Genomic DNA, 27,752 nt, shown 5'->3' on the forward strand with positions numbered 1-27,752 from the left:
GTGGAGAGAAATCAGAAGAGCAGATAAAAGCCCGCCGAACCCTGGGTGTTTGAGACCCAGGGGAGGGCCTGGAAGCAGCCTCTGGGTTTCCCACAGAGGAAGCAGGGCAAACGGAGCCAAAGGGCCCTCGTCCATACCTTTCAGCTGCGCGGGGTGACGGCACTGGAAGGAGCATTTGCTGCCAAAGGTGGTGCCTTTAAGGCAGGAGAAGGACGCGGCGTAGACGTGATGCTGGTCTGGGACACCGCAGTCCACTGGCTCGCAAGCCACCTGCTTGTTCCACTTGCCCTCGCTGCAGGTCACCGTGACACTGGGCCCCACCTGGAAGGCAGAGGTGGGGACCATAAGCAGACTGAACGCCAAATGTGGGGAACACCTCTTCCCCTCCCACGCGACAACTCGGAGTCTTATCCTGGCCCCAGGAGATCCGTGTTGAACTGTAACTGGCTTTTAATGAATTAGGTATCTCAATTCCCATTCCACAGATGCAGACACTGAGGCTCAGAGACACTGATTAGCTCCAAGTTACACGGCTTTAAAGAGGGTACCTGGGAACTGAACCTAACAGCCGCACTCCGAACTGCTCTGGGCAGAACCTCCCAGATTAGTATTCCCATTGTGCTGATGAGAATCTCGAAACCTGGACCTCCTGGGGCCCGATGCCTCCTTTCATGAGCTGGCCTGTGAACAATGGCACAAGAGTGGTTCACTGGTTCTTGATTGTCGTATCTTTTCTTGGCTCTGCAGGAGTGGGCATTGCCCTGGGATATGGGAGACCCGGATGTTTGTCCTCTGTGCTATGAGACCACGGGCAAGTCCCTTTCCTTATTTGAGATCTCGCATTGACACTGAACCCCAGGATCGCTCTAAGAGCCACTCCCTGCTCTGAGATAGTTGAGAGAGGTAGACGTGAGGACAGAACAAGCCTGGGAAAAGAGAAAAGGGTCGACAGGGACTTGAACCAAACCAGAAGATGGCAGGGGTGCGCGGGTGGAAGGGCGAGGCTGAGCTTCAGAGCCAAGGGAGGGACCGCCATGGGCAGCCCGTGGGCTGCCATTCAAGGAGGAAGCCGCCAGATCCCAGGGGATTGGGGATGCCAAATGTTGATCTGGGATTTTAAAAGCAAAGGACATTTTTCCCCTCTTAAGCACACATCAAAGGGAGCAGAGGTCCCTCCCTGCCAAAACAGCCTAATTGTTTCCACAGGAGTTCAGACCTGCCATGTCTGACACGAGGAAGTAGGTGTCTAAGACGAGCAATTGAGGGCCCCGGAGCCCCGGAGCATGACTCTGTTCCAGCCCAGAAGCCCTGTCCCGCAGTCTCCCCAGCCGCAAGGAATATCCCTGGGTATCTGCAGCAGGAGGGTGAAGCCCACCGGCAGGGCTCCGGGAAAGGCTGCATCTCGTGACAGAGCTCTGGAACCCTCAGATCTCCCGGCCTCACTGCCCCACTCCCCACACCCCCCCCCGAGACCCCCAGCAGCATCTGGATGAAGCAACACTCTGCCATGCCCCCCACGCAGGACACTGCCCTCTCCCGTGAGCAACCCTCACGATTTTCAAGGGCTCTCCCTGTGACCGGTCTCACTGTCAGATGCCAAGCCACACCCAAGTGGGCAGCCAGAAGGACCTGGATCGACCATGATCTGACCACGTAACTGTCTTCAAAAGCTCCCTATGGCCCTAAAGATCACCCTTGAACTTCCTGACCAAGCGAACAGGGCCTTGCACTGGTGGACCTTGCTTGCCCTTCCAGCCTCATTGCTTCGGTGAGTTCAGGGGGGAAATCTGTCTGTGGCATGCTCTTTCTCAGCGGCAGGCCTTCACATCCCATTTCTGCCTGTGCCCAGAGCACCATTTCTTCCCTCTCCTCAACACACACGCCTGTGCCCATCCATCTATCTGGGTCTCTGTTTTCGAGTCACTTCTTCCAGGGTGAGTCCCCTAGGCTTTCACCACACTCTGCACCTGCCCAGACAGGCGTTTATCACCCCGCGAGGTCATGACTCATGCCTGGCCTGCTCCCGGCAACCATCCTCCTTGGGAGGAGGACCTAGGTTTATCTTAGTGACATTTGTTTTTTCTCTAGCACCGACTACAGCATCTGGTTCCTGGCGAACAGATGTTTTACCATCTGTTTTACAATGACAGTGAATGAGTGAACACCTCATTGACGGAGGGCTCACCTCTTTCTAAAGCAGCAGAGCTCTGCCCACGACGGTTTCCTTCCCAAGTGCTCAACACATGCGTCCCCACATTTGCAACCCTCAACAAACACTCTGCTACGGGCCGTGTGGACCACGACTCTGCCCGGGAACCGAGGTCTTAGAAATTCCAGATTCACGGATTGGCGCATTCAATCCACACGTATTTACTGAGTATTTGCCGGGTGGCGGTGCTCTGTGAAATGCTCAACACCTGGTCAGCCTCCCCCCTACCCCCACCCCGGGGGCCGGAGAGGGGCTCTGAGCCCAGCCCCTGTGCACACCTGGCTCTTGAGCAGCTCGTCGTCCCGCTGTATCTGCAGCACGTAGCCCGTCCGGCAGCTCACGGTGCACCGGGCGCCATGGTAGCGGTCCGTGCTGGAGCAGTTGAGGGACGCGTTCTCCACGGCCAGCTCGGGGCAGTCAGCGGCCTCACACGCGAAGTGCACGCAGCTGGGGAGGAAAGCAACCAGAGGATAAGGGGGGGGTGGTTCTGGCCGGCCCGGAAGATCAAAGCTGACGGCAGCCCTCTCCAGGATTTCAGGAGGCTGAGCCAGAGGAGGGGAAGAAGGCTCTGGAGGCAGCAACGTCTACCACAGGGCCAAATTGGGGAGGCAGCTAAGCCGGGGTTCAGGTCTTGCAGCAAGCTGTATGTGTTAGGATCTGCAAACCTCGCAGAGCCTCAGTTTTCCAACTGTGAAACAGGGGTCATGACGACAGCAAGTGTTCACTGCGTTTCTCACACGCCAGGGGCCTCTGCATCGTGTGACAGCACTCACTTCCGAGGGGTGCGGTGAGCATTAGAACAGAGAGGGCAGGAGAAGCACAGAGCAGAATTCTCAGCACATCAAACACTCAATAAGCCGTAGCTAACAGTATACACGAAGTCTAGGCTCTAGGACCTAGAAGCTGTGTGACGTCGGGCAAAGTACACCACCTCTCTGAGCATTTGAGAGTATGCTCAAACTGGGCCAACCCATAGGATCATGAGACTCAACGGAGGTGCTGAATGTAGAAGTCTTTTATAAACTGTAAAGTGATTTACGAATTGTTAGTCAGGTTGTAGAGCGATCACGCCTTGCTTCTTGCTGTGGCCGCCGTTCTAACCTTCCTGCCAATTGGAATTCTACGCACTCTTCAAGTCTGAGCTCCATGTAAATGTCTCCAGGAAGTTTCCCTGTGTCCCCAGGGGGGGCTCCCTGGCTGGCCTCCTGCCCTCCTTCCTCTAACGGGCCTCACGCTTCATGCACTGAAAGCTCAGGGTCTGGGTGCCCACCGTGTGCCAGAATGTGTGCTAACCCTTCAGGAAATGGAGATCTAAAATCCCCATGCTAGATGATCGTGCCCCTCATGTTCCTGTTACCCAGACACTCAGTACCACTAGTGACTATTCACCAACTGCTTATGGACATGAGCTCACTCCATCCTTACAACACCCCTATGAGCTAAGTGTTATTCATTTTATAGCTGGAAAAATCGGGGACCAGCGAGATCAAGTTACTTGTTTAAGCTCCCACCCAGATGTGTGACTCCGAAGTCCTTGTCGTTAACCTTGCCCCCCGACCTGGACTAGAACTTCCCTGAGGGTAGAGATAATGCCTGTCCCTCTTGGTAGCCTCTGAGTTCAATGAAGCAGGTTTGCATTCAGCCGGTGTTTCCTAAAGGGTGGCGGGTCCAGCAATAGCTCTTAAAGGCACTTTGAGGAGGTTGAGACGTTGCCTGGGAACAGTGAGGCGTGATGGGGGCCGTCTTCTCTAACCTTCGCCTCTCTGACTCTGTCTACACCAGCGCCTGCCCCAAGACGTGCACACAGAGCTAGGAGACAGCGAGCCATTGGTGGCCAAAGCAGCTTCAGAAAAAATGCCCCACTGGCTTCCGTGGTGCCCATTTCCGGGATACCCCGCTGAGGGCTTTACAGGACGATGGTTAGGCATCTGCACGCTCTCTCCCCTGCTCAGAAGCCTGCTGAGAGTCACGGTGGCCGTGGGGATGGGGTTAAAAGCCTCCAAACATCACACACTCCCTTTTTTTTAAAAACTCAGAAAAGCGGAGCATTCGATGTAGGTCTCGGACCCACACTGATGTGGGCTTTGCCTCTCCACACACGCCCCCCCCTTCCGAAAGGCACCGGGAGAGGGATAAAGTGACACTTGGGGAGATACCGGATTCTCTGCCCTCCTTCCTGCCCCTGACAGCCTTGCCTGCACCGCGCCCTGTGCCACCGGGAGGCCTCCAGGAGCGTAACTGTGGAGTCAACGCAAGGGCTCTGACACCGCACAATGCATCTGTTCACGGTGTGTAAACGCTGGGGGCGAGAGCCACATGGTTCCAATTTAAACAGATTTACTCCACAAGCTACCAGCTCCCAAGCTGGTCTTCTGGCCCATGCCTTCCAGTGTGGACATGCTCGCTCTGCACTCCCGGGATGACGACCAGGGGGCTCGGGGCTGCCCTGGCTCTGGGGCCATGAAGGGAAAAGCAGCATGTACCTGTCCCCCTGCCCCATTTCTCTGCACATGAATGTGCTTTGTAAGAAAAAGAATAAACTGAAAAAACTGATTGGCTACAGTGGAAAGGGCACAGGGCTTAGCAACCAGGCAAATTCAGGCTCTAGCCCCAGTGATGCCATTTACCAATTGTTTAACCTGGGAAAGTTACTAATATGCTGAGCCTCAGTCTTCCCATCCGCAAAGTGGAAGTAATAAGCTAATTTCTCTCTCAAGAGTGTCAACAGGGTGACATGTCAGCCACTCGTTCATTTATTCAACAGACCTTGAAGAGGGACCTTGCTGCACTGTTCTAAACACTGGGGAGATATAGAAGGTGCCTGCCACCTGTGTATTTGAGGAGAAAGAACATGTACTCCAGAAAAGCCATTAAGAAGCCTGTTTCAGATAGTCATGTGTGCAGAAAGGACACTAAAGGTGAAATTGTAGAGGATGACTGCTGGGAGTTACGGGAAAGACACCGTGTGCAGATGGGTCAGGGAAGGAAGCCTCCATGAGGAAGGGACAGATGAACTAAGGCCTGTATGAAATGAAGGATAAGCCATGCAAAGGTTTGGGGCGGAGGGAATCCCAGGCAGAGTAAAGAGCATGTGCAAAGGTCCAGGACAGAATGGAGCTCAGCACGTTTGTACAATCGAAGGGCCCATGTGTGAGAAATACTTGGGAAACTATGATGGTGCAAGAAAAGGTGGTTTCTCTATTCTGGCTCTCTCTGCTGTGGAAGGAAAATATCCCCTGGTCACACAAATTATCTCACCAAAAGGTTTCATGGTCAAAAGAATTAGGTAGCACTAGATTAATAAGCTAGCTTTCTTTAAATCGCAGGACTTCTCAGAACCTTGAATGTTCTAATGTACATTGTGGATTTCCAGAAGGGGCTATGACACACATCATTTTCCAAACTCTGATAACATTTTCCAATGGGACATTTCTGGACTAGTGGCCTCCAGAACACACTGTGGGGACTGGGGTATTCCTGCTTTTTCAGCACATCTGTGTGTGCCTGGCTTACAGGCTTGAAAACAGGGAAAAGAAGGGAAAGGAAGGTCATGTATACCAGCTATCAGCCCCTATATTTTATCCACATCGCCTGACTTGCATCCTCACCATAACTCCTTGAGGTAATACAATCACTCCCATTTTCGAGAAGAGGAAAGTGAGATTCAGTGAGCTTATCTGTCTGTCCAAAGACACTCCACGTGGACAGAACGCCAGTAAGGTCTGCCTGTCTGTCCCCTAAGCCCCTGCTCTTCTCTTTGCTTTCCCATTAAGTTGGAAGGGTGGTGTGAACGCACTGTCCAAAAATGATAAACATTACCCCAAGTGCCCCTCCCAAATACCTCCCTGACACAGCCCTGTCATGGCTGAAACACCAAAACAAGGGAAACAAAAGAAAAGCTTCTGGCTTCATTAAAAAAAAAAAATGGGGGAAAGATTTAATACCAGTGATGAGCAATAAAAATAACAAAAGAAGGAAAAAAAAAAAAAGAAGACACTTTTCAGAGGGAGGAAGTTGGCTGATCTGAGGGATGGGGGAAGGGACACAGGTACTTCTATCAGTGAAATTCTCACACCTGGGCCAAGATGGAGACACCCTCCCCCATCCAAAGATAATCAGATATTTATAAATTGTCTTTTCTTCATATATATGTATATGTGTGTGTATATATATCCATTCTGTCCTGGACCTTTGCACATGCTCTTTACTCTGCCTGGGATTCCCTCCGCCCCAAACCTTTGCATGGCTTATCCTTCATTTCATACAGGCCTTAGTTCAGCTGTCCCTTCCTCATGGAGGCTTCCTTCCCTAACCCATCTGCACATGGTGTCTTTCCCCTAACTCCCAACAGGTATATATCTGTATATATACACACACATACATATACACATACATATATACTTATATATGCACATATCTATAAATATATATATTTATTTACATAGAGACTCAAGTTCCACACAGAGGCATATCCTTAAGGGATTCAATACCCAACCCCCCCACTGCTGTCCCCACAGCCCTGGCACTGGCCCCCAGTCACACACAGCAGAATGGACGAATGCTGTTCACCCAGAACACAGAAGACTGGCGGTAAAGGGCCGGTGAGGATCCCACTCCTGGCTGAGCTCCTTGACTCTTGGCCTGACTCCTGCCAGTCTGCAAGTGCACCACGGGGTGGGGGCGGGTAATAACAGGAAGGTGGTTTATAAATCACTCTGGGTCTCTCGGATGGGGACAGTGGAGAAGACAGCATGTCCACGCTAGGAAGGGAGGGAGGATGCTCTTAGCGGGAACATGGCAGGGTCCTTGGGAAGTGAGACTGAGAAAGGACGACCAAGACAGGACTCCTTGTTTTCTGCCCAGGAACGCAGCGACTGCTGGAAGGGCTCCTGGAAGGCTCTTGGACCCTGGGATGCTAGGAGCCAGTGAGGCAGCTGCTCAATGGTGATGAGGCCAAGTCAAGGCCTGCAGGGTCAGGATGGCAGCGAGCTGCTCTCGGGGCGCCCGAGGAGGGAGGGGCGGCCAGCAGAGCGGCAGCAGGTCCCTCCTGGCCCAGGTGGCCACAGCACCGACCCCATCATGTCTCCACATCTGCCGATTTTTACTAGGAACACTTCTGGTAGTTAAATGTGGGCAACTAATGGAAGCAGAGGATTCAGAAGGGCCAGATACAAGTTATTTGTGGTCTTTTCTGGCCTATGTGACAGCAGTCTTGAAACTTCTGATGAAGAGGCATGTGCTTGGCCCCTGGAGGCCTGAGAAGTGACTTCCAAGGCCAGTTCTGCTGAGCGGCTGGGTGGTTCTGGGGAGCTCACTTCCCTTGCTGGGACTTCGAATGAGAATGCAGAACCAGAGCATCTGTTAGAAGCCCCCCACCTTTCAGGGACCACGGTTTTATGAAGATAAAACAACAGAAGTATATAATCTCAGAGCCCTCGGGGAGGGGGAGAAATAGATTTTGATAATCCCAATGACTGACAAGGATGCGGAAGCAGAGGGACTCCAGGAGGCCTCTGATGGGAGTAGGAGCTGAACAACATCTTGGAGAAGAATCTGGAGCATCCGGCCCAGTGGAGGAGAAACACAGGCTCAGGCACCGCAGTTCCGTCTGCGGTGTATCCCCCAGACCAGCAACTCCCAACAGGTGTTCTGAGAGGAGCTGATCCCCTTGTGGGCTGGATAACTTGGGGCAGCCTGTGGTCTCTGGCCGTGAGAAGCTTCTTTCTGGGCTCCAAGTCTCATACATGAATTTCCTATATAGTCGTCTGATGGGATGCATATTCACGCGTGGGCTCCTGTAGGCACCATCCCTCACCCCCACCCGACCCAGTCTAAGTCCATGCTGGCTGGAAGGAACCAATCTGGTCATGTGAAGAACTTACTTCCTCCTAGAGCTGGCTTTCTCAAGGTCGGCTCCCTGTCTGAACTGCCCTTCTTTGGGTGGGCTGGTGTGGGGAAGTGGGAAGAGTGTGAGGTAGAGGGAGAAAGAATGCAAACAATAAAGGCTGCTGGAGGAAGGAAGGAAGGAAGGGAGGGAGGGAAGGGAGAGAAGAAGGGAGTTTACTAATTGTGGAAGCACATGACCCACTGAATTTTATAATAAGCTGGTCAATCTCTATTTAGAACCATAAGATAGTGTGTGTGTTTGTGTGTATGTGTGTGTGTGTACGTGTATGTGTGAGACACATTGGAGCCTCAATCCACGACTGTTGCTTTTCTCACTGAGGAAGCCTCTGGACTTCCTACCACCATCCCTAAGCCCCTCACCGTTCCCCCTTCCCCTAGGTGTGGCGCTGGGATTTGGCTAGAATTCCACAACTGGACCTCTCACCTGCAACCGGATCCTGTTTTCGTGGGCCTCTGCATTTAGTGCAAGTGCCGCACGGGGCCTGGAGACCCCCTGAATCTAGGTCAGAACACGCCGCCTGCATTGATTCTGCTGTGGTGAGGCTCCTCCCGCGGCAGCCCACCAGGTCTCACGCAGCTCTCAGGAGCAGAGAATGAAAAGGAGACGGGGAAAGGGTGGGAGAGGAGGCGGAGCGGGTGGAGATGGTGGGGAGAGGACAGAGGCAGCAAGAACCAGGATCAGTGGGGACGAGAGGGGCGGAGGGCTGGGGCTGGGGAGGCGAGGACGGCCCCTCTCACTACCTGGGAAACAGCGGAGCGTCAAGTGAGCTGTTCCCACCAGAGCCAGCTGAAATGTGTGCTATAAAAGTGATGCTATTTACCTTGGTGTTTTGAGAATGAAGAAAAACATCCCGTGGCTTTTTACAGTTGTTGCTTATTTTTCTTTTCTCTCCTCCCGGTTTGTTTGTTTTAAAGCATTTGCACATTTGTGCAGTCCTGACTGTTTGGGTAAGTGCCTCTTCAGCTCTCCGGGAGCAGCTGCCTCCTTCCTCACCCCTGGTCCCTGGATCACTCAGGAGGGGTCCCCGGTCCCCCCCAACCCCTGCAGCTGTGGCACTGGGGGCTCGGCCTGTCTCAGCCAGGTCCACGCTCAGGGCCGAGCCACAGAGGCCCCCAGAGCTGTGGCCCCTCACCTCCGTTCCCCTCACTAAATGCTCACACGTGAGCAGTCGGGACAAGTCCCCTTCTCTCCTGAATGTGCTTGGCTCCGGTGGGTACCTCGTGGCTTTCAGGGGCAGACAAAGCAGGATTTTGCCTCCTCATGCCTGGACGGCCTTGACTCACTGTCTCTTGTCCACACCTCACAGGACAGGTGTGATAATGAACTAGAATAATGATATAAGGCAATGAAATGCATGTTGGTTCCCGCCCCCTCCCTCTCACCCCTCCCAGCTCTTGGGAAGCACAGAATGTCAGAACTGGAAGGAACTAGAGAGAACATCCAATCCATCACCATCATCCCATGGATGGGGAAACTGAGGCCCAGAGGGGTGGAGGGACTGGCTCACAGTCATATAAACAGTGAGAGACGGGGCAACACTCTGTCCCCGCCCGGTGCGCTTCTGCTGCCAAAGAACTCAACAAATGCTAAACAATTGATTTGTTTCTGAGGTTAAACACTTCTAACTATTTACTTCGGGCACAGGAACTGTTAATTAAGAATTCAAAGAAGCCAGTGCTTGCCTCCGTCAACTCGCCTGTGGTCCCGGTGGCTAGTTAAGGATGGGAAAGAAAGCATTGCAGAAAAGGTCTAATGGATTTACATTTCCCATTCACATTGTTTCTCTGGGTTCTGAGAATTAACTTATTTTTATAGTCTGGAGAGTCAGGGATGAAAAAGCCCTTTTAGTGTGAAATATAACAGTGAGTGATATTTAAGGAGCTCTTTTGCCTCCAAACGATTGCAACAGACTTTGCACAACAGAAGCTAGAGACAGTGGGTGCAAAACAATGTGGGTTTTGCAACCACCTTTTGTGTCCCCTGTGGTGGCCGGGGGCGTGGGAAAGCCAGTGTTGTGTCCCCCCCCCCCCGCCCCCAACCCTTTCCTCTCCTTGCTCCCAGGTACGCAGGGCAGGCCTGGATCGCCTTTCAGAGGGCCTCACTCTGGGGGAGCCCACTGAGACACACCCCCCCCCCCGCCTCAGTCTCTCTTTCTCCTTCTGGATCTCATTCAACAAACGTGAGAGGTGCTGTGCGAGCCTGGACCAGCCCTTCCCCTTTGGACGCCCCGGGATTCTCAAGGGTAATGGGGGATCTCCAGAGCTTCTTCTAGCGCTAAGAGCTTCACGCAGAGTTCTAGGCAGAGAGCCACCCCGTCAGGTCAGAATGTGGCCATATTCTGTTTTAACCCGTCACCTTGGCTCAGTGCCTAACGGTCCGCAAGAGGCCCTTCATCTACGGAGAACCACTTCACTCTCATGACCCCCTGGTAGGGTAGGTATTATCATCTGTTCATTCAAAAATAGGAGAGTGAGATTCAGAAAAGTGAAGTGACTTGTCACGGACACACAAGCGAGAAGGGGCACGTTCAGACCAGGTAAGAGTATCACCCAAACTCTTATTCCCAGGAAACACCATGCTCCCTTAGCTTCAGATGATGGGCATTAGCAGACAGCAGGACAGAGGCATGGACGAGCGAGGCTACGCCATTACCAGAGACTCCGAGACCGCCGAGGGGCTCTCAGGAGCTAGGTTTGGGAAAGACACGGAGATTTCCCCATCACTGGAATACAGTGAACTAGGATGAAGCAAATACCAGGCTCCCTCCATCCCCCTAAATAAATACTCCAGTTTTTCAGAGCTGCGGGAGAGCTCATCCACCTATCTTCTCTTTGTCCAAATGCGGATGCTGAGACCCAGAGAGGGAAAGGGATGTTTACCACGCGAGCAAGCCATCGTCAGCGCTGGGACTATGAGCCAGGTGAGGGAGTCTTTCTACCAGCACGCATTCCTGCTTCCCTCCCTGCTTCCCTCCCTCGCCCCTGGAATCGGAGACGACAAGGTGTGGGCCTCCCAGGCCCAAAGGCAGAGCCGGCCAGAGGCCAGAGGATGGAGAAGGGAGAAACACACAGACTTTTCAGCCACACGCATGTCTACGCAGTTCCAGAATTCCTCCATCTGCTTCTGAGGCTAGCAACCAGCCCAGGGCAATCAGACCCAGGGTCCCTTACCTCTGCTCGGCAGAGCTGTAGGTCTCCCCTCTCTGGCAGCTGCTCAGGGTGACGGGGTCAAAGTTGTCGAAGGAGCGGAGGGCCACCCCCGAGATGGCGACCAGGGGTGAACTGAAGCTCACACGGACCGCCTTGCTGTGGTAGAAGGGCTGGCTGAGGTCATGCACCACAGGGATAATCAGGGGATTGTTCCTGCAGCTCAGGACATGGAGGCCTGTCAGGAGAGACAGAGGGCCGAGGGGCCAGGCTCATTACTCAAGGCCAGTCACGCCCTCCCCAACGGGCCCTTCCCGAAGCCCCCAGACCCTTTCATGTCACTGCACAAAAGCACCATTGGGTGGCCAGTGGGGATTTTGAGTTTGATTGAAAGTTTCTTTGTCTGCCTTTTTCTCTTGGTTCCAAATCTTTCCAATCCCTTTGCCTCCCTGCCCCCAAGCTTTCCCTTCACCTAGCGCCCACAGCCTCTCTCCCTCCCCCAGTGGCCACCCCTCACACAAGCATCGCTGGCCCTCCCCACCCTCCCACATTGCGTTTGGGCTGGATGGTCTGAGTTGCTAGTTTTCTTTTCTTTTTTTTTTTTTTTTTAAAGATTTTATTTATTTATTTGACAGAGAGAGAGACTGGCAGCGAGAGAGGGAACACAAGCAGGGGGAGTGGGAGAGGAAGAAGCAGGCTCCCAGCAGAGCAGGAAGCCCGATGCGGGGCTTGATCCCAGGACGCTGGGATCACGCTCTGGGCCGAAGGCAGATGCTTAACAACTGAGCCACCCAGGCACCCCTGAGTTGCTAGTTTTCAGGCTGCCTTCCCAGTCAGCCAGAGAGACAGTACAAATCATCTGCAGGAACAGGCTCTTCCCCGGGGGGCGGGGGAAGCCTGCCCTCATTTTTAATCCAGGAACCCAGGAGCAGTCCAGTGAGGTCTGCACCTCTGTAGCCATGGGGCAGAGGTAACACTGAGAATCAAGGGCAGGAAGTGGCTTTCCAGAGGCGCCCAGAACAGCCAGCAATGTAGAGACCACGTTGAACCCAGGCTTGCCCCCTCCCAAAGCCCTCGGTTCTTTCTAGAAGGGGGAACAGGTCCCCAGGCTTCGAGGAGGAAGAGAGGGCGCAGAGAGAAAGGGCACACCCAGAAGAGGGAAGGCATTGACGGGGTGGGAAAACGGACACTGGCTTTGGGGTCTGGCGGACCTCGGTTCACATCACAGCTTAGCCTACCTGTGAAGGGACTAGTCACATCCTAACGATATGACTCCAGCAAGCTCCTTATAACTCAGTTTCTGCATCTGACGTCAGGACTGACCCTAAACACATCCCGGCTGGCCTGCGCCGTCGGGGCCGTTGAGCTCCCCACCCAGAAGTCGCCCTTCTGTGGTCACTCAGAGCTGCAAAGGCTCCAGAGGGGGGTGCCAGGATGCAGAGGACAGAGGCAGGGGCCACTGCGGGGGAGGGACGGGGACACGTGGAAGCCTCAGACACTGAGTCACGGGATCCCAGCAGCTTCTGTGGAACCGGACCTCCCCCCACGCCTCAGAGCCCTCTGCAATGCCAGGACAGCTAGGAAAATATTTGCTTCTCACTTAGGGAAATTTCTCCGGAATCCAGATAGGCCCAGAGGGGTTTTCTTTCTCTTCCTTATTCCTGTGTCTCCCCCTTGCCTCTAACACTAACTAAATAAGTAAACATAAAAACAAAACAAAATCCTCTCTCTGCTCCCTTGGCTTCTGCTTGACCCTGCGATGACCCCTCGCCTGCTGGCTTCACAGGGGTCTTTGAACCCAGCACTCTGTGGAATGGTGCAGGCCCAGCTTTGAAGCCCGGCCTTCGGGGCTAGCCTTTCCAGCCTTTCCCAAACACCTGGAATGGCTACCCAGCGGGACACTGGACATGTGGGAGGGATAACAGGACTTTCCCAGTGCTGGGTCTCGTGCTGGGCACCGTCACCACAGCCCTGAGCAATACCTCACTTACTACCTCTCCATCTCGCCCTGATGATGAAGTGGCACCGTTGTCCCCACCGTGCCTAAGAGGAGAGCAAGATGCCGCATGAGGGGCTTTGAAGTCGAGCCGAGTGAGTGGCCGCCACAGGACTGAAGCCCGGGCTGTCGGCTCTGGAACTGGGGCTCTTTCCTCTGCCCTGTGCACACGTGGCTAGGGAGAGGGGTGTGCAAGTGACAGCTTGACAACTCTGGCCTTGTCTTCCCCGCCAGCCCTATGCGGAGGCAGCTTCTCAGCATGCAGGACCTGGCTCTTTACCTGCCTTCCCACTCCTGGCCTTTCCTTACCCTCCTCCCACGGGGGGCTCTGCAGACGGTGTCGGAGACACGGCCACCGCTGTGGAGCACTAAAGGACACCTCGGGGTACAGGGGAAAGAGCCACGGCTATGATTCCGAAAACCTGGCTCCTCTACTCTTCCCGGTCACTGCCATGTGACCTGGGGTCTGTCAAGTCTCTTGGGGACCCAGGTGCTGATACCTGGAGAAAGGGCCTTTGCTCCGTCTCCTTCCCGGGGTCATCTGAGGATCAGATGGGGTGCCTGAGGTTAAAGGTGCCTGGTAGAAGGGAGCTCGTGAAGGGAGGACTTGGACAGTGGCCACTGATCCCCATATCTGCCACATCCACGCTTCTCTGGATACACAAAAGCCTCCCGATCTGAAGGCAACCAGAATGCCAAACGGAGAAGCAAGAAGAGGAAGGGCAAAGGCAGAACTAGCTCTCAGCGGCTCCTCCAACCACCCTGGGCATATACGGTCCCAAGAGCCACCCGCATGAGGACGTGCTCACCGAGATCGTGGCTCTGATCTTTGGTATCAAACAGCTGGACGCTGATGGTCTCCTGCTTCTGGTCCCCATAATAGGTGCCATCGGTCACCAGGTGGACAATAACAGCTGCAGCCACCATTGGCTGAGAAAAGTACGCCTGAAATGCAGACAGCATGGCAGGGTCACTCACGCGCTCCAGCCACGGGGCAGAGGTTTCAAGGAGCATCTTCCGTTTCAGGGACTGGGCCACTCGTCACAGGTCCATGATGGGAACAGGGAGGCAGTGAAGAACACAGGCTCAGAAGTCAGAAACTCTGTTCCAACCTGGCTCTGCACCTGCTGAGCTGTGTGACAGTGAGTGGTCGCTCGGCCTCTCTGGACCTAAGTTCCCTCATTCTAAGTGACATATTAAGGAAATAACTCAATCACATGGTGGCTGCGAGCCTCCAGTAAGATAATGGGAACAAAATGTCTGGCACAACCTACAACCACAAGAAAGGTATTATTATTATCTGTCACTTCTCCATGCTAGCCTCTGTGCGAGGCATCAAGGAGACAAAGCTAAGTAAAACACAGCCCTTGCATTTCTGCAGACTGTGGAGCTCTAAGTGGGTCAGCAATGTGCAAATCAAAAGTCAATACAATCCGTAAGCCTAAGTCAGGAAGATGGGCCCAAAGACAGCGATATAAAACCACGGGACAAGCGCCATCCAACAGATGGCCGGACATGGGCAGAACTAGAAGGGAGAGAACAGTCACTCCTCTGTGGGGATCAGTTAAGACTTCAAGGAGGAGAAGACAATCTTAAAAGGCCTTGAACGATGCACAGAAGGTTCCGGGCAGACAAAAGGTATCCAAAGTCTTGGCCAAAACAAGAAGGAGGAGGGGCATTCCATGAGCAATGAAGGGACTCTATTTCAGGGAGCATCCTACTGGGAAGTGTTTTGTTCTCTGTCCTTACAATTAACACCCTCAGTGGGCAGACAAACCATCTTGCGAAAGGGTCACGGGAGTTGGTGCTTCCTGGGGGCCACTGCTGGAGAGTCTAAGACTCGTAAAGCTTTGGCTTACCCGGAGCCAGAAAGTGGTCTGAGCCAGCTGGGAGTACGGGTAGCTAATGGTACAAGGGTACCAGGCATGCTGGGAAATGCCTTCACTGAGATCTATCACCTTCGTTCGACACACCTGGGAAGAGATAAAGAAAAAAATGTTTTAGAGGGTCTCAGCGGTTGAACTAAATTCAATTAAATGCACCTTTCCTCTCCACCTATTTTGTTCGGGGCACCGCAGGAGAAAATGCGATGCACAGACGGGAGTCTGCTCCAGGAGCCCACATTCTACTGTAGAACAGGGAGTCCTCGACACTGTGAAGGGCGGCACAGATAACACACTTTGGTGGTAGAGGTGACGAGAAATGTTCACGGGGACAAATGCGGGAGGAGTTGACATCTGAGCTGGATCTTAAAGAACAGAGCAGACACAGGGGAAGGGCACTGCAGGGGAAGGGAGCAGGAGCAAAGGCTCAGAGGAATGGAGAAATCTAGAATGCTCAGGGTGTGCTAAGCCATCTGGTACTCTTAGAGCTTGGGGAAGGTGGCAGAAAAGGCAGGGTAAGGCTGGGATCTCACCGAGTGGCGAATCGCAAGCAGACCATTGTCGAACAAGCCTGTACATTGTGTCCAGAGCCGTATTAAGGACAGAGAAAAGACTCTGACAGGATGGGCATTTCCCCCAAAGACAGAATGTGTGAGTGTGTGATGTGTGTCCAAATGTCATTTCACTCCTCAGTTCATTCACTTATTCGAGTCACAGTTGTTGGGAGACGGCTATTTGCCAAGCACTGTGGGATGAGACAGACACCAGGAGCTTGCAGGGGACAGTGAGTGCAGATACCCATGGAGGTACCACACAGACACACACAACTGTAACTGTAACTGTACAGCAGAAAACAGAAAAGTTCTATGATGGCAAAGGCAAGGAGCAACTGACTTGCTCTTGAGATGGGCCAGATCTTTTGCGGACGGCCATCCCACATTTGTGTTTTTCCTCTGACCTTGAATGTGGCTCCCCTCTAAACACTCCCCTGTGGATTTGGGTCTGTCATGCCACATGGGCAGGTCTCCCTGTACTCATCTGACAAAGGCTGACCTAGCGAACTCTAAGGCTCTTGAAACCTATTAAAAAAAAAAAAAAGATAATCTAATATCGATCATAGTAAACATACATGTAAAACAAAAAAGAGGGGAAAAAGAAAAAAATATTATATACAAGGATCAAGGATACCTACTCCAGCAATATTTGTAGTAGCAAAAAATTGGGAATAGTTTGTATGTTCATCTGTTGGGGAAGGGATGCATCAAGTAAGAAATATTCACATGACAGATTTCTGTATACAGCACAAGAGTCTTAAGAGGCCTCAATTAGATTCATATACAGGGATGATACTAGAAATATTTAATGTCAGGTCCAGTATGGGTCCCGGGCACTCAAAACGGAGCCCTACTCCTAACATCAGTGGAGACATCAATGGAGAGATTGCAAAAGCCTAACACTGGGTAAAAACAAACCAAAAAAAAGGGAACAAGGTGTAACTGGACAAGTACAATATGATGTCATTTATAAAAATCACACAAAGCAAGACCATATATTGCCCAGAGATTCCTAGAGATGAGTACAGAAGAATCAAAAACAGAGGAGAAAAGTCATGTATCAAATTCAAGAGTCAAGCTCAAGATATGATACGTGATGCCTGCACTGTAATCTACAACTGTATCATCAGTGTTTTTTAATGAACTTTTTTAGTATTGGGATGATTTTATATTTACAGAAAAGTCGCAAAGGTAATACAGAGTTCTCTAGGTATGCTTCAGCCAGTGCCCCTTACTGTTAACATTTTCATCAATCCATTCTTGAAGCCCCAAACACAGGAATTTAAGTCGCTTAACCAACTCTAGAAAATCACAGATCAGTCACCCAGAAAGTTCTTCAGTGCCATGATGACCTCATTGGAGGAGACCCCGGTTTATCTTTGACATTTGAATGTTGGACTAGGTCATGGGTTTTCAGGGATTCCTTGGAGGCGTCTGCCTGCGGGTCAGGGTGTGAGATCTGCTTCCTTCCTTCTCTCCTGCTTTACCTGGAGGATCTCTACTCATCCGTCTTAGATATCGAGCTGCCAGGTAATCTTTCCTTTAAGAAAAGAGCTTCACTGCTTGAAGAACACTGCAAAGTATTGAAACCTGTTTATTGCCAAAGTTCCCCTCCCCCTCTCTGAGAAGCCAGTGGGTCCTGGGCATACAGTATGAGTTTCCCGAACATCCCAGGTAACATCTTAGGGAGAGTAGAGGCGCCAAGAATCAACCATCCCATTGGCCAGAAGCAGGTGATGGCTTCTGTTATTCAAATCTCTAGAAGCCTAATACCAAGGAGACTATGGGCAAAGCAGCCACTTTAATAGGCTGGAAGATGTCTTCGAGTTTATTTATTTTTCTCAAAAACAACTGGGACGGAGCTTAGGCAGATCTGCTAGTGGATTGTGTTACATTTTACAACAGTGCGAGACTTTGCATAAACTATCTATGGTATTTGAAATCCAGGCCAGCAATTGGACATGTATCATTTTGAAATTCTTTCCCCTGCGTTCTGAGCTGCCTGTCCCCAGCAGAGTGTGGTGGAACACGTCTCTGGAGTGCTGGGGAGGGAGCGGGGGCTTATCTCTGCATCTAAAACATTCACGGTCAGAGAAGTCTAAAACATGAACAAAGCCCTCTTATTGCTTAAATACAATTTTCTCTTATCTCGTCAGCTCTATCAGCACTAGACAGGGCTTTAGAGGTACACACTGCTGTTATTTTATTCTCCTGTTTTCCTATTTAGGTTGTGTTTGTTTCAAGCTGGCTGCGATCCTGACCAGGGACAGTCAAAGCAGATCAGAGAGGAATAAACAAATTCAGCTGAATGTTTGCCCAAAGCCCCAGTTGATCTTAAAACCATCTATGTTCCTGGGGAGGCTGGGGGAGGGGGAGGTTGCAGGGGAAAGGTGAAGGAAACACTCACAAGCCCCCTGCTTTTATAGACCTTGTGGGCTCTGCTCATCCAGCAGCCACTTACTAATAAGGGTGTGTGGTATGGTACACTGGGCTCCGAGTGCCTGAGAGAGAAGGAGCTTTGCCCTTGGCCACAAGGTTGGTCACCAGGGATGTAAGTGTGATCCCAAGGTGACTGATTCAATGAGGATGCTGTTTTCATCCACTTATTTCTTTGCGCCTTCCAAAAAAAAGCAAGTCCAACTGCAAAAAGCACTGCTGAACAATGTAGATTTGGTAGGGGAACAAGCAGGAGAGTTACATCCCACACTCCGCGGCAGCCCCAGGAAGCGAGTTCCATCTCACTCACCATCTCAGTCTCTCCAGTGTTGCTGGCTCCAGTGACCTCCCTATCTCTTCCAGTCCCCCCCGCTTCCCAATCTGCACCTCTCAGACCTCTCATAAGCCATTCTTCTCTCCCTCAGATTATCCACTCTTGTAACATAAGTCCTTCTGATGATGCCAACAACTGTCCCCAGAGCTATCGGGGGGCTGAACATAGCAACCTCTTACCCTCTCTGTCCTGTTGCGATTGTCCCTTCACACCACTCCACCTTGGGCAACACACCTAGTGGGCTCTAATGAGAGACTATGGACTCTGGGAAACAAACTGAGGGCTTCAGAGGGGAGGGGGGTGGGGGAATGGGATAGGCTGGTGATGGGTATTAAGGAGGGCACGTATTGCAAGGTGCACCGGGTGTTATACACAAGTAATGAAGCATGGAACTTTACATCAAAAACTAGGGATGTACTGTATGGTGACTAACATAATAAAAAAATATTATTAATAAAAAAAAGAAGAAGAAAATAATAAAAAATAAAAAGAGAGCAAAAAATAGAAAAATAAATAAATAAAAACATGGGCAGCCTCTAGGCTTCAGGTTCCCCTAGACAGATGAAGAGGGAGTCTCCCAGCTGGAACCTATCTTTAGCCTTGCCCACTCCCATGCCTGGTGCAGCATTATTCACAATAGCCAAGATGTGGAAACAAACTCACGGTCCATCAGGAGGTCAATGGATGAACAAGATGTGATCTGTCGATACAGTGCAGTGTTATTCAGCCTTACAAATGAAGGAAACCCTACCATATGTGACAGTAAAACACCATGCTAAGTGAAATAAGGTAGCCACGAAAGGACAAATACTGCAGTATTCCACTTACAGGAGGTATCTAAAGTCGTCAAATTCACAGAATCAGTGAGTGGAATCCTGGTTGCCAAGGGCTGGGGGAGGGGAGAAAGTAATTGCTAATCAACAGACATCAAGTTTCAGGTAAGCCAGATGATTAAGTTCTAGAAGTCTGCTGTACCTATAGTCAACGATACCTAATTGTACACACAAAAATTTGTGAAGATAGATTTCAGGGCGCCCGGGTGGCTCAGTGAGATAAGTGTCTGACTTTCAGTTTTGGCTCAGGCTGTGATCTCAGAGTCCTGAGATCAAGCCCTGCGTTGGGCTAAGCAGGAAGTCTGCTTGGGATTCTCTCTCTTCCTCTCCCTCTCCCCCTGCCCCTGTTCTCTATCTCTCCGTAAAATAAAATAAAATCTAAAAAAAAAAAAAAAAAAAGATCTTTTGTTAACTTTTTTGTCACAATAAAGTGAGATACAGTAATATTTTGAATGACTAAAATACTGATATTCATTGAAAGAATGAATACATTAATAAAATAAGTGAGCCAGTTCAGGTGGGGGGAGAGAAATTCATCTAATGATGCTCGGCAAAGAGCAGATGTGGTTGGGCTGGCAAGCTCTTTCCCTTAGGTATTCTCAGGGTTGGACAAGGGATTACCCAGTATTTTCTTGATTACTTCAGAGCCAAAGAACTCACTTCCATTTATAGGCAGCTCAACTGACCTTTGGACAGCTCTTCCCAGCAGCCAGGGGAAGATGTCTGGATGTACTTCCTCCTCCTTTTTCCTCCAAGTAGCAATGTCTATAAGCTTTCTTATTTAGAGTCCCAACTTAGATGGAACTGAACAGTTATCTACTGAGACCATTCCTTTCGTAGTACTCAAGGAGGGTGGGCTGTTTTACACGACATAACATAGCAAGTAGTTGGCAAAACTGTTATTTAAATGCAGAATTTTCTGGCTTCGAGAACTGATGCTTTTTCCTCACCTATGTCCAGCACTTCCTCGATCCTACTTTTTTCATAAAAAGTTTATTTATTTTGGTAAGCTCTATACCCAACGTGGGGCTCAAACTCATGGCCCCAAGATCAAGAGTTACATGCGTTTCTGACTGAGCCAGCTAGGAGCCCCTCAATCCTACTTTTGTTGGGTAGAACCACCTCCAACGAGATGTCTCCCTCTTCCCCAAGGTTTCATGGGACAGGAATTTTGGTGTCCATGCCACTCATTTCTCCAGCAGAAGCCCAGCTCTAGGTCTTTGATGGAAGCTAAGCAGCCACTGTCCTCCAGTCCCATCTTAACACCTGCTGGACCTGAGGGGCAAGAGACTGTCTTCCAGCTTGGTCTTTAGGACAATGCCTTAGATACCCCATCACCTTCAGAGATGTGCCTACACCAAACACCCCCCATGGGAAATAGGAGAATGGGTCATTTCTGGCTATGTCACTTATTAGACGGACATCTCCCCCACCCTCGGTTTCCCCACCTATGAAATGCAGTGGCTGTATGGGATGACCCCTAAGTCCCCCTGGAGCTTAAGGACACCCACAGTCATGACATCCACTAAGGGTCTCAAGGTCACAATGTCATCTATCCTCACAGTCAGCCTCCGTGAGGATGGAATCACTGTCCCATTTTTCTGAAGAGGGAACGAGGCACAGGGGCTTTACAGAACTCCTTTTAAGATCATCTAGCCAGTTGCGTAGGGCAGCCAGAAACCAGACTCTGATCCCTGTGTGCCATGTTCCATGTGCTCTATCACAAAGTGACGACTGGTGCTTGTCTTGGTTGAAACCTCCCTTTTGTCTGATAGGGAAGAAGGCAGCAGCTACCATGCTCTCTGCCTGCACCTGCTCTCCCGGCTCCCAGGTCCTCGTAATTAACCTGCCAAAGTAAAGAACTAACTCCATTGCCCTGCTACTCATCACTCTCCATGGCTGCTCAGGGACCACGGGATGGGAAGTTTCGCAGACAAAGCCCGCAAAGGCCCTCGGGAGCCAGTTTCAGCCCTGTCACCACCTTCATTGCCAGCCGCTGTCCCTCCCCCTCCCCTCCCGACGCAGCAGGTGGGCATCTGCACACGTGCACAGTGGTGCTCCCTTCTCCCTAAGAGACGCTTTCTCGCACATGCCCTGGACTCCACCATCACGATGTCTGTGCCCAGACTTCTCCCCACCCCCATTCCCCTCCACTGCACTGGCTGCCCATTCTGTGAAATACTACACACACTTCAAAGCCAGTCTCAAGTATCACCCCTCCTCTGAAAGCCTTTGCTCACCCCCCAGGCAGAATCAATTGCTCTCTCTTGTGTTCATACAGCTCTTTATATACCTTGGTTACAGCGCTCGTCAGGTTGGATTACGGTTGTTTAGAGCCCAGTCTTATCCCCCGAAATTCTGAAGACTTCCAAGGTGAGAAGCACCCTTTACTTATGCTCATGTCAGTCCTAGCTGATCGCCTAGCACCAGGATGCGGTAGGTGCCACGAGAAAAAAGTCACAGCAGGAGCGGTGGCAGTGAGCGGGTGCCTGTCCTCGGCCGGGTGCTTTGTGAAGGTCTCCGTATGTACGAAATCATGCAGGCCTCATAACCACTCTGTGAGGGAGGTACTGCGATTGTACCCATTTCATAGATAAGGACTTGAGGCCCCATGCTTTGCCTAAGGTCGCCCAGCTCGTTAGGGGAACCAGGATTCAATGCTAAGGCACAAACTCGGCCCACACCCTTAATAGCAGATTAAGGCCGCCTTGAAAAGGGCCACCTGCCTATCTCTCAGGGCTGCCGTGGAGGATGGACTTGAATAGAAGTCGCTTCAGCAGCCAGAGCAGGCCCCTACAGGGCTGCCCCAGGGTGGGTGATGTGGGTTGCCAGGCAAGAGGCTCGCCTGCTAGAGCTGATCCACCCACTAACCTCCTCTGACACTGAGCCTTCCCATGGGCAGAAGGACAGAGTACGATCCCTAAAAGGCTTTTCAGTTCTGACATTCTGCCAGCTTTTCACTCCCAGCCTCTTCCCGGTGAATGCTGCGGGAGAGAGTGTTGACTCCGTCACGAAGCGGGATTGTTCTGTCAGCCCCTGAGCCAACTCCTGGATCCCAAGTCTCTGGTCTCTGGAAGGCTAATTTCATAGCCACCTTTCTGTGAATACCAGAGGGGTAACATAAACATTTACTGCAGCCATTCCAGCAATGTGTTTTCTGTTTTCTTTTCTTTTCATGCATGTGACAGAGTTGGTTCTTCCCCCCAAAGCTTTGAGATCATTGGATATTGGCGCTGGGGGTAACCTCAGAGAGGATCTGATGGAGAGATGCGGAACAGGGTCCACTGGGGACGGGTGAGACTGGCCTAAGCTCCTCTGGGACGGGCCAGATGTCTGGTGGTGACTGGGGTTGCCTGGACTGACAGACACAGAGACGTCTGTGGCCCCAGGACTTGGGGGCTCTTGTCCACGCCACGCACCACCAGCCACTCCATCCAGCTCCCGCCTCCAAACCCCTCCTTTGCCGAAGACTGCTTTCAATTAGAGGAGTTAACGATGTCTTGCTTTCAAAGGGTTTTTAAATCCAGTTTATCTTCCACCCACACACGTCGTACACAAAGGCGGGGAGACAGAGGGAGAACAGGGGGAGCTGGAGTTCTGGTATTTTCCCACACAGGGGAGATGCCATGAGGTTTCTATTGAATTTCGCTTTTACAGATTTACATGCCCTTTTGTCAATCACAGGAGGGAGGAAGTGCTCTTCAAATCTCTGGCCCGTCCTCTCCAATTTCCTCTTTCAACCCAAAGGGACCTGGGAATGGGTCTCAGAGAAAAAGAGAGGAAAAGGAATAGGGAGGGGGAGTGTGGGGGTGCATGCTGATACTAACACTACACATAAATGAACAAGTGCATGCACGCACCTGCACACGCACGCGCGCGCACACACACACACACCCCAGGCAGTGTTTCCAAATATTTCCACTTGGGCCACATTTTAATGTCAGGTTTGCAGATCCAATGCCAAGTTATTTCCCCAAGAACTGCAAGGTTTAAGAGGAACAGGCAGGACTCCTTGATGTGAAGACGGTGGGAGGGCAAGCCAGCTGGGAGACCACGGATCAGGCCACGGAGCCCCCAACACTGAGTGAGCCAGGTAAAATAAAGTCGCCTCTGTAGAGCCAGCGTGGCTCTCCCTTCCAGAACACGGTGTTCCCTCCGCAGTGCTCCGCTAGGGGAGAGAAAGGGCATCAACTCTCGTGGTACTGACGCTGCCCAGGTTGCATCCTGCCCTAACTAGGAGGAAAAAGCACTTTTCTCCCCATTTCATTTTTTTATTTATTTTATTTAAAATTTTATAGTAATATTTTTTATTATGTTAGTCACCATACAGTACATCCCTAGTTTTTGATGTAAAGTTCCATGATTCATTACTTGCGTATAACACCCAGTGCACCATGAAATACGTGCCCTCCTTACTACCCATCACCAGCCTATCCCATTCCCCCACCCCCCTCCCCTCTGAAGACCTCAGTTTGCTTCCCAGAGCCCATAGTCCCCATTTTAGAGATAAGGAGTCCAAGGTTTGGAAGGCACTGGGCACTTCCTCACAGCTTAAGAGTCAAAGCCAAGTGGTCTGACTCAAGGTCCCTGTCCGTCTTACTCCCCCATAGCTTTTGGTCACCTCTCTGGGGGTGGTTTCTTGTCTGTCCACCTGTCTCCACACCTGAGCATCAAAGGCAGTGCTTGTGCCCAATTTCTCTCTCCTCTTCACTGGTGTCTAATACAGGTTACTAGGCATGGCTCAGCGAATGCTGCCATATTGAACTAAGGGGGCTCTTCAAGGCTAACTAGGTGCTTCAGGGCTGACATAGCTGATCCAGAAGCCCAGTGTGTGGACATGGGAATAGCCACGTGGTGCAGGGAAGACCCTAGAAGACCTTGCATTCATTTGTGAGCACTAAAAGCCTGGACCCGTCCACCACCCAGGCTCCCATGCAGTTGTTGGACAGCAAATATGATGATGGCCGTAATAACTGGTATTCTCAGCGATTTCTCCCATTACTCTCATGCACACCAGAGCCTGTCCGATTCCACTATTTCATTTAATTCTTAGAACTACCCTTTGGGGAAGGTGTTAATATGACCTCTACTTCCTTGATGAGAAACAGGCTGATTGCTAACGGGAAGGATGAGGGCCCTCGAGACCTCTGGACCAGTTACGGCACACATCAGTGCTGCCACCCCCACGCCCTTGCTCAGGACAGACGCCATTAAACAGTGTATACTGCTCCCCTGAGTGGAGGCCTTGGAATCCCTCTTACTAAAACATTATGGCGAGCCACTCACCATTGGTCAGGACTGGCCCAGAAGATGAACCTATCTGCAATCCTTGAACTTGGCTATCAGCTCACTGAGGGCAAGAATGGGGGCTTGCCTCTTACATCTTCAGTGTCAAGAGCAGTGAAAAGCCTAAAGGAAGCACTAAAGCCAAGACTCGTTGAATAAAAGAATAAATTACCAACAATAACAATGTTATTGACCCTTTACTATATACAGGCATCCCCTGTCTTTCCAAAGTTCAAGCTGCACCCCTTTGCTGATATGAAAGGCCTAAATTCGTACCTGTTTTCGCTAACCGAAAGAAAGCCAAAGAGGATTTTCGCTTTGATGAAAGAAGGCGAGAAGCAAAAACAGCGTTAGTGTTTGTTTTGGGGTGAGTACCCCAAGCAGCCAGAGCTGCCCCACCCAGCAGCTCTTCCAGAACTACACTCAGCATCTCCGTCCGCATCGAGCCTCCAGAGCTTTGACCTGTGACTGTGAGCATCTGTGCTTGATCTCAGTTTATTTTGTGCCTTTGTTAGCGAGATGCGTCATAAGGTATCAAAAAGCCTGAGAGAGATTACTTTTTGGGTCTGGGAACACTCAAAAATTTTGTCCTATAAATCAATGGCAAACGCTTCTTTGCTTTATGCCATTTGGCTCAAAAAAGGGGTCGCGAGAGCACCCTGCTTTCGGAGAGCGGAGCAAACCTGTATCAGGCATTCTAACAAGTGTTTCATGTGCCTGCTCTTAACTGATGCATATACGAACACTGGAAACCCAAACGTCGGGATCCCCCTGGCTGAAGAGCACTGGAGTTCTCCCCCTCTGCATTCTTCTCCTCGCTCCCATGTCCATCCTGATCTCCTCCCTGTGCCCCTCATTCCAAATTGACCCCCTGAACAGAGAGAACTTTAAGGGTAACTGAGGTTTGACAGATACACACACACACACACACACACACACACACACACACACCTCCAATCCCCTCCCCCAACTTCCTTTTTACATACTTAATAGCACTGAAAAAAGATAGAGACAGAAACAGAGAGAGAGAGAGAGATGGGGGGGGGGGGAAGCCAGGCTTTCCTGTAGCGACCATTAGAAACAATTATCACTTTCCCCAGGCCTCCAGAGCTGTCTTCCCCTTTGATGCCTGCCTCACAGAGATAGACAGGAGGGGGAGGAGTGGACTGCCTTTCTTTCAATTTCAAGATTTATTATTTGGCATGGACAGACAAGCAAAGAAGCATTTCCTGTGTACAAGGTGGGTGTGCAGAACGGAGGGATGCCTCCTTCTTCACACCCAGAGTTCTGGAAATAGCAGCGGACCTCAGGGCCTCCACCCTCCACCCATGGTCCGTGGGTGACTTCACGGCACACGTGCCTCCTGCAATCGTAAAGTAGAGACACTTCCAGATAAGATCACTTGGCATCTGATGCCCTCCAGCCTTGGGGCTCAGCCCTGGAGTGATGAGCCCCTCAATGCCCCTGAGGTCTGTCCCTAATACATTAGGTATTCCACGCTCCAGGGGGGTCTAAGATCTTGGGGACTGCACCTCCCTCCACACATGTCCGGAATCCTGAGGTTTGGGCTCCAAACTCCTGGCCTGATCTAAATGACCAAGGAGAAGAAGCCAGGCTTTGGAGCAGAACAGAGCAAAGAACTCACTGAAGACATCCCTGTTCTGAAGCGCATTCACACTTTTACAGTGAAACTACATTTCTTGGAGGAGAGATGGTTCGCGATCCATTCTATGGTTCTAGGGGACGGAAACTGGATGCCCTAACCTTCTTGTAAAGGTACAGTTTACTCAAGAGACCTGAGAAAGCACCCGTGAGAGGTGGCAAGGCCAAGCTGAAACCAGCGACCGTGCTCCAGTGCAGACCCTCGAGTTTTGGGAGGCGGGCACCACTGTCCTTTTATTCTACAGATACGGAGCGTGCCCAAGCCACAGCTGTCGAGGCTGGTGAGGTCCGGGTCTGACGCCCACCGGCCCCGGTCACTCCACATCTATCTCCCTCGATACAGGCGAGGACACTCAGGGCCACGGTGTGTGAATGGTGATCATGGGGCGGTGACAGTGATGCCCCAGCTGCTTTTGCCTCCATTAACTCCAGCCTGTGTCACGGTAGAGGGGAGCTTCATATTTACCCATTTTCAGATGGGGAAACCGAGGCAAAGGGAGACATAATCGGCACAGCAGTGGTGGCAATAATTAAGAATAACGACACTGGTCACCAGTTCATAGAGTATGAAGTGTTAGAGGGCACAGTCCCACCCCAAGGGGCGAGTGGCATCTCCCCACCTTACGTACAGGCGAGCCAGGCATCGGGCTGTACCCATCGCTGGAGCCCAGACAGCCGTTCTGAGGAGGCACTGGGCAGGGGCTCGAGCTTCTCCAGCTAGTAAATCCTCTAACAAGAGAGAGTGATTAGTGTCGGATGTGGCGGTCGGCTTTTGTGCTGCTGACAGCTCCTCCCTTGAAAGGCCTGGCTGGGCTCATTTCACACGGGCCCTCCGTAGGCCTGCTCCCGGCTCCGTAATTATGCCATTCACCAGTCACCCAGGCCCGCCTCTGAACTCCTGACCCAGCAGTGAAAGACTTGGGATCTCATTACTAATCTCTTAAGCCACCTAGTCTTCCAAAATACATCCATTTAACTTGGAGGCCAAGGCTTTGGGGGTGGAAGCCCGGGAGAGGGAAAGCCCAGCACAGGGACTTCTCATGACATGGCCCATGTCCTCCTTTCTGAGGCCTGTGGCCCAAGCTCCAGGGCAGCTGGCCTGGCTGTCCGGCTCGGCACAGGGCAGGCCTCGCTGAGGGTCGGCAGCTGGGCTTTAGGGACTGGGAGGCTTTTGGAGGGGAAGGGCATCTGGGCCCACCTGTTTGTAATTTCAGGGGTGTGGGGGATGAGGCCTCTGTTTGTTTTAATTATTATTATTGTTGTTGAGAAGGGAGGGGAAAAAAATGAGCAGAAACTGCTAACATCTGGAGGCTGCTGTCCAGTTTACGTAATCTCCTGTTGCAGAGGAAGAACACGGGATCCCCAGCCAGATGGTCCGTGGGTGACTTCACGGCACATGTGCCTCCTGCAACCGTAAGATGCTGACGGGGTTAGGAGAGTGTGTGGTGGGACCTTCTTGAAATTCTTAAGGGGTGAGAGGCAGGGCTTTTGGGGCTCCCAGAAAT

At 51.5% G+C, this 27,752-nt stretch overlaps 1 protein-coding gene across 1 annotated transcript in view; it reads right to left on the bottom strand.

Annotated features, from left to right (window-relative positions):
• PAPPA (pappalysin 1) overlaps window positions 1-27,752 on the bottom strand; it is a 241,994-nt gene that overhangs the window by 55,768 nt on the left and 158,474 nt on the right. The window contains exons 11-15 of the mRNA XM_045791079.2: window positions 15,119-15,232; window positions 14,069-14,204; window positions 11,288-11,501; window positions 2,488-2,656; window positions 138-321 (exon numbers count right to left, since the gene is read on the bottom strand). Of these exons, the coding sequence (XP_045647035.2) occupies window positions 138-321; window positions 2,488-2,656; window positions 11,288-11,501; window positions 14,069-14,204; window positions 15,119-15,232 (817 nt within the window). The remainder of the gene's footprint in view (window positions 1-137; window positions 322-2,487; window positions 2,657-11,287; window positions 11,502-14,068; window positions 14,205-15,118; window positions 15,233-27,752) is intronic.

This window comes from Ursus americanus, chromosome 18, assembly GCF_024610735.1.
Source record: "Ursus americanus isolate L20-20 chromosome 18, mUrsAme1.1.p, whole genome shotgun sequence".
NCBI lineage: Eukaryota > Metazoa > Chordata > Mammalia > Carnivora > Ursidae > Ursus > Ursus americanus.